The sequence below is a fragment of the Gavialis gangeticus genome, unplaced genomic scaffold (assembly GCF_001723915.1).
Source record: "Gavialis gangeticus isolate Ggan-Ray unplaced genomic scaffold, GavGan_comp1, whole genome shotgun sequence".
NCBI classification, from domain to species: Eukaryota; Metazoa; Chordata; order Crocodylia; family Gavialidae; genus Gavialis; species Gavialis gangeticus.
Window position 1 is genome coordinate 14,403,248 of NW_017729006.1, and position 7,377 is coordinate 14,410,624.

Here is a 7,377-nt window from a genome sequence, read left to right on the forward strand (position 1 = left end):
TGGAGAGGGTCCAAAGGAGGCCACTCGTATGGTTGGGGGCCTCCATGGCCAGCCCTATGAGGAGAAGCTGAGGGACTTGAATCTCTTCAGTCTCTGCAAGAAGAGACTGAGGGGGGATCTTGTGGCTGCCTACAACTTTATCAGGGGTCACCAGCAGGGACTTGGGGAAAGTCTGTTCACCAGGGCCCCCTTGGAGTCACCAGGAACATTGGCCACAAGCTGAGGGAGGATAGGTTTAGGTTAGATATTAGGAAGAACTACTTCACTGTAAGGGTGGCCAGAGCCTGGAACAGGCTTCCCAGGGAGGTGGTGCTCTCACCTTCCTGGAGATCTTCAAGAGGAGACTGGATAGGCACCTGGCTGGGGTCTTATGACCCCTGCTACCCCCAGTGCTCCTTTTTGACCATGGCAGGGGTCGGACTAGATGATCTGTCTAGGTCCCTTCCAACTCATTGATTCTATGATTCTATATAAAAAGACTGCTAAGCAAGTGCTAGAGAAACAAAAGGTGCTCAGATCCCACGGAGACCAGACCACCTCATCAAACTAATTTTAACTGTAGGGCTGACAGTTAAATGCAAAGTCTTTGGCAAATATGTACTTTAGTCAAAAAGCAACAGCTTATAATTCTTACTTAGTGGTATCATTAAACAGAAGCATAAAGAATTTGCATAAAAACGTGAGTCAACCAGTTACAAGCACTGCTGTACAAATCAAAGAATAAAAACTAATGATCTATGACAAAGTGACTTTGCTTTTGCCAGACATATTATTAAGCATCACTACAGCAGTTTAGGTTTTTGGCTTAAAGTGGACAAGACCTTAAGAACATAAGAACCTAAGTAGTGCCATACTGGGTCAGACCAATGGTCCCATCTAGACCTGTGTCCTGTCTCTGACAATGGCACGAGCAGATGCTATACAGCAAGAGCACTGAACTGGACAGTGAGTCTAGAGAAGGGGTTTTCAACCTTTTTAAATAAGTGTACTCCCGGCAGCCAGACACGGGGGGGGGGGGGGCAGTATGGCTAGACATGGAATGGGGGGTAGTGGTGCATGGCCAGACACGGAGCGGCAGCAGTGTGGGGTGGCAACAGCGGCAGTCGCCACATGCTAGCTTTCCACCCTCCATGGCCGGCCGGCACCTGTGCAGCCCACAAAAGGGTGCCGCTGTCCTCTCCCCAACCCCCTGGCCCTGCTCCGGGGAGGCAATGGTGCAGGGTAGTGGGTGGCAGCACTCCATCCCCGCCTACCCACACATATCCCCAAGGGTCTTCATAAGTACCCCCGGGAATATGCATACCCGCAGCTGACAACCCCTGTCTAGACTGATCTCTCCCATATTCAATACCCTCCCTGGCACCCACCATTTATTGGCTTAGAAATGCCAAAGGACACATCTCTGATCAGTTCTGCTCAATTGTCATTAATAGACCTAAAATGTAGTGGAGAAAGGAACATTTACTATTTCAGATGTGCAGATAGAAAGCAGAATCATCCTAAATTTGCCCTGACTACTGATATAAATGATTTAATGTCCAGTACTTTTAGAGACAAGTTACATGTATTCAGAAAACAGTTTCTTTTGGATACATATTAACTTGTTTTCTTCTGTCTCTGAAAAACTGAGGAGCTAAATTGGGTAATGCATCGCAGAGACTGGGATAGGCGGTCATAACCAGTGCAGGCTACAAAGGATTATTCATACTCCTAATACATGTCCGGAAAGAAGGTATCTAAGTATGTAATGCTTATCTGATACATTTGATTGTTGTTGCTATCTGTAGGATCCATGACCATAGAAACACTTTGATATCTTATAACTTACTATCAACCCACAAAGGAACTGACGTGGAAGAAATTAAGCACTTATTGCATTTACCCAAATCCAAGATGATTTTAAATGTAAGACTTGCCCCTAATTAGATTCTATACATGCAATAGTTTTCCATGTATAGAATCTAATTAGTAGAAGGGTGCTTTAACTGGAAAATTCTCCCCAAAGGGCCAGACCTGCTTCCAGCCTATGCCTATGCTTGCCCCCGCCCCTTTACCTTCCACTGCAGCTCTGCTCCAGTTCAGAAGCAGGCAGCAGCAGCAACAACCCTGGCCCAGTATCCCAGAGGCAACAGCATCTCCCAGGCAGGCTGATGGCACTGGAGTAAAAGCTAAGAGTAGCTGGGGGGAAGGGATGGGGGAGGGGAGGCAGAATGGCTTTATGGTATCCCCTGTGCTCCCCCACAGCCCTGGAGTTGCACACGTGGGTCTCCCCCACATGCCCCCAGCTGTGAGCCCCCTCACCTGCCGTACGAGCCACCTTGGCGCAGGACAGGCAGCAGCTTAGCTCTGGCTTCAGGCCAAAGCTGGGGCTGAAGCCAGAGCCGAGCTGCTGCCTGTCCTGGGCTGATATTCAAACCTGGGTTGAGGTTCTTCCCCCTACCTCCCATATTGTTTGGGGTTGAAAAAAAAAAAAAACAAAAAAAACCTCATCTTAGATTTGCATAAATATGGCACTTACAAAATCCATAAATGGAACAAGGTTAATCCATTTTGAAACAACCCCTAAAATCAAGTGACCTAGTCTAATTTCATTATTGTGGATTACAGAATTTATTTATACTTGAGGTGCATGTATTCAAATTTTTACTGGTGCTTTGAGCTTTGACAGATAGCCCTGAGAAAATTTCATGAAAGTCTGTGATTACTTAGTTCCTTAAGAACTGTAATAAACAGCAAAAATATGGTCATCCTGACCATGAAGAAGCTTGTTCTATTTCCACAGACCATGAACTCCAGCTGCTCCCAGTTTCACTTTCATTGTTCTTCAGAAGGACAAAATACAATCTACACTGCATGGGACTCCAGTCCCTTTGATCCCTTCTGCACAACAGAATGAGATGCTGTCCCACCATTCTGTCCAGCTGCAACCATGGATAGGTAGGAGACTAGAAATATACCAGATTGCTCTTAATTTAGCACCCACCTGCATTTTAGGTACTGATGACCAGAAGAGCCCTTAAACTAGTACTCTGCAAAGCCAGCCAGAAAGTCCAGTGACTTAGGTTAAAATGTCAGGAAGAAGTGGTCTGAACCAAAGCTACTTATAAACAACATAATCAGCAAAATAGTGTATAGTACACTGAAAGTGTGGATTACAGATGAGTGTTAATGTTCTGAAAACACAGCAGACATTAGATAAACAGCATAATGAGACAATCTGAGAAACAAACCTACCTTTACCAAGCAATTTCGGTGACCTGGGACAGAACCATTTACAAAAATGATGTTGTGTTTTGTATTGATCCTCCACACCTGAGGGTTTACAAAAATAAGGAAGAAAAATAAACACCCAAGCATTTTACTATTACTTTCTATGTTTATAAAAATAGAGGTTAATACTGATTAACAAATCAAAGACAATGATATGTGGCTAGATTTTACACCATGCCAGCACATAAGCCTTCAGCATATGTTTGTCCTAAACTTGACCCAAAATGCCACTTTGAGCAGACATTTAATGGCAGTTTCTCTATCAACTTCAAAGAACTTTGGATTAGGCCCATAACAGCTAAGCTTTCCATTAAGTGGCACCAAATACCCAGGGATACCCAGCACGGGTTTATTGCGGGTAGGTCTTGCTTGACCAATCTCATTTCCCTTTATGACCAGGTGACCTATCACCTGGACAAGAGGGAAGAGATTGATGTCATATATCTTGACTTTACAAAAGCCTTTGATATGGTATCCCATGATCATCTCTTGACAAAACTGGCTAACTATGGCCTCGACCTCAGAATCCGCTGGCTGGGGAACTGGTTCCGCAGTAGGACCCAGAGGGTGGTGGCTAACGGAAGCCAATCGTCTTGGTGCATGGTGAACACCGGGGTCCCTCAAGGCTCTGTCCTAGGGCCTATGCCTACATCAATGATGTAGACACTGGAGTCAGAAGCAGACTGGCCAAGTTCGCTGATGACACCAAACTCTGGGGTAAAGCAGCCACACCAGAGGACAGGAGGGTGATCCATGCAGATCTTGACAGGCTCAGGAAATGGGCGGATGAGAACCTGATGGTGTTCAACACCGAAAAATGCAAGGTTCTCCACCTTGAGAGGAAAAATCTGCAGCATGCTTATATACGCTGGCTAGCACTACAGATGAAAGGGACTTAGGAGTCATGATTGACCACAAGATGAACATGAGCCTTCAATGTGATGCTGCGGCTAGTAAAGCAAGGAAAATGCTGGCTTGCATCCATAGATGCTTCTCAACCAAATCATTGGTGAGGCCGCAGATGAAGTACCGCATCCTGTTTTGGGCTCCACAATTCAAAAAGGACATGGAGAAGCTTGAGAGAGTGCAGAGGAGAGCCACGCACATGATCAGAGGTAAGGATAACAGACCTTATGATGAGAGGCTGAGAGCAATGGGACTCTTCAACCTGGAAAAGTGCAGGCTCAGAGACGATCTGGTGGCCACTTCTAAATTTATCAGGGAATGTCTGTTCATGAGAGTACCCCAAGGGATGATAAGATCGAATGGTCACAAACTCCGCCGTGACCGATTCAGGCTGGACATAAGGAATAACTTCTTTACTGTCCGAGCCCCCAAGGTTTGGAATAGACTGGTGCTGGAGGTGGTTCAAGCACCTACTTAGAATGCCTTCAAGAGACATTTGGATGCTTATCTTGCTGGGATCCTATGATCCCTGCTGACTTCCTGCCCCTGGGGCAGGGGGCTGGACTCGATGATTCTCCGGGGTCCCTTGCAGCCCAAATGTATATGAAATCTATGAAATGAACCTCACGTTCTCTCTTCTCCTAACGGCAACAGCTGTAGAAAAAAAAGTGGCACGCAACTGGACCTCTCCTAGGGACTCCAGCACCTTTGATCCCTCTGCACAACATGGTGAGCCTGGGAACATGGTAGACTTGGGCTTACAGGATATGGCCTCTTTCCATTTATTTCTTTGAGTTCATAGACCACCCCAGGTACACACTATCCTTGCTTTCTCCCAGGGCAGTTATATACCCAATATAAAAAAATTACACTATTTTAGTGGTCTACAGCAGGAGTAGGCTACACCCAGCACAGGTGCCAGCGTGACACACAAAGGTATTTTGCTTGGCGTGCAGTGCCTCGGGACAGATGGCAGGGCCGGGGCCAGGGCTGCACTGCCACAACAAGGATTGGGCCCCTCCCGGCTCCCCCACTGTCCAGCCCTGGCACGCCAACATCTTAGAAGTCAAGGTTAAAAGTATTTTTGGCACTCTGCCCAAAAACAGTGCTGACCCCTGCTCTATAGCATCCAGCCATCTCTTGCTTGTATCACCATAAGTGTTGTTAAGGCTCCAAGAGCATAATTACATTTTGTATTGGGACCTGCATGGCCCTCAGATACTAAGAACTTCAGGCACTACTGACTTCTGCTGGATTTGAACGCAAGCTGGAATAAAAACAAGAAATTTAGTTGATGGTCCCCAAAAAAGCCAGTCTTCCCAACTTGCCACCTCAAAGAGAGATGTCAAGCAGGAAGACAGTGAGGAATTCTACTTGTGGGTAGAGCATCACCTAATGCCATGAGATCTTATGCATTCTTCCTTCTTTCTTCACTGCAGGAAGGAAATGAGGAAGGACAAGTTGTATGGGTCCTTTTGCCTTGCTTGCATCAAGAAGTTGTAGTGGCAGTCAGAACCAAGGTAAAGCCACACTGTGGTGGGGGTTAAAGCAACTGAAAAACCTGATTAGCTGACTAAAATACAGTCAACTTTATCCAGATGTGCTCTGCTATAGTTTGAATTTACCTTTAATCCGAAAGCTGTCTTGTAGGTGTTACCCATTCTCCCAGGCATTTTCTTTCCAGGAAGAACTCTGCTAAATTTCTATACCAAAAGAAGAGTAAAAAGTACACTGTCAAAGGTATCACTACAAAGCAAAAGGAAGGAGAGGAAATACATGTATTGATACAGGGAGAGTAAAATACCCAAAAGAAGGACAAGTAACTCATTAACTTACTCTTCAGATACTGGATAAAATGACACCAAGGGCCATCTTAAAATGGGGTTTATGGTGTTCACAATCTCTTACTTTACCTTTTTAAATATTCCCTACTGATGCACAAGGATTAGTTCATAAGATATCTGAAACAGTTTGGATTTAGTATGTCACAGTAAGCCAAGATTTCCTGGGACATACCGATGCACTGACAAAGACACCCAAATGGAGGTGTTCCAGCCCTCCCCAATATAAGAGGTTTAACAGATTTGAAGGGGGAAGACACACTGCTCTCTAGCATCCTGCTTTTACAACTTTATACCAGGTAGAGGCATAAAACAGCTCTAATGGCCACTGGAGAATTCCCCTGGGCACAGGCACAGCATGGTCTTTAGGTAGTGTGTCAGTGGCCTTTTTGTGAACTCTGGGAGTTGGAAGCACACTGGGGATAGGGCTGCAGTGCTGCCATGGACGCTGCTCTAACTTCGATAAATTATTCCTGGGCCCATACAAAGCTCCTGAGAGTAGAGAATGCAAAATGTGGCTTAAAGTCACATTAAGCTACCCACTCCTAGTCTGTGGACTTTTTTTGTAGTCTCTTAGGGCACTACATAGAATCTTACCCATTTTCTTCAAAGGTATATTATCAAAATGAAGAATCCAAAACAACAACCAGATCAAACCATACCACTCCAATCCCCTTTATTTGCACAACTGCTCAGCTATCTTGCCTTTGGTGGCTTAGGCCCCATCTACACGTTGCACTTAAAAGTGTAATTAACCAGTGAATCATGCCTTAAGCTGGGACCCAGCCACATGTGCAATCAATTAACAGTGTGATAAAACAAGCAATAAATCACAAAGTTATTCCACAAAAAATGTCAAATAACTTTGTGGCTTGTTCTTACCATGTCATTAATTGAATGTGTGGCCAGGTGCTGCATCAACTATTCCTTTTTGTCTTATTAGTTTCCTCTGCACATTAAGAGCCCCTCTTAGATGTTCAGGTAAAGGCATGATAAGATCTGATGCATGATCCACACATGCATGGCAGGAAGCATGACTGTAGGATCCAACATCAGATCCTATAATGCAATATAGCCAGTGCAGAGGGAGCCTGAACCCAGGCTCCCTCTGCACTAGCTCTCACTGCTACAAGCCCCACAGCTGATGGGGTTCACAGTGGTTCATAGATGCAATTCAAGAGCTGTCTCCACTGAGAGCCTCATCAACTGTAGAGCTCAGAGGCAGCAAGGGAAACCCTCTCCCCCTCCAAGCCTCAATCAGCTGTGGGGCTCACAACAGGAACCGTGTGAGGAACACTGCCCCTCTGTAAGCCTCCTCAGCTGCAGGGCTGGCACCAGAGGCAGCATGGGGAATACTGGC

General features: G+C 45.6%; 1 protein-coding gene across 1 annotated transcript in view; it reads right to left on the minus strand.

Annotated features, from left to right (window-relative positions):
• Positions 1-7,377, minus strand: part of MRPL3 (mitochondrial ribosomal protein L3) — a 76,611-nt gene that overhangs the window by 15,714 nt on the left and 53,520 nt on the right. Inside the window, 2 exon segments of the mRNA XM_019508708.1 lie at positions 3,235-3,312; positions 5,802-5,879. Of these exon segments, the coding sequence (XP_019364253.1) occupies positions 3,235-3,312; positions 5,802-5,879 (156 nt within the window).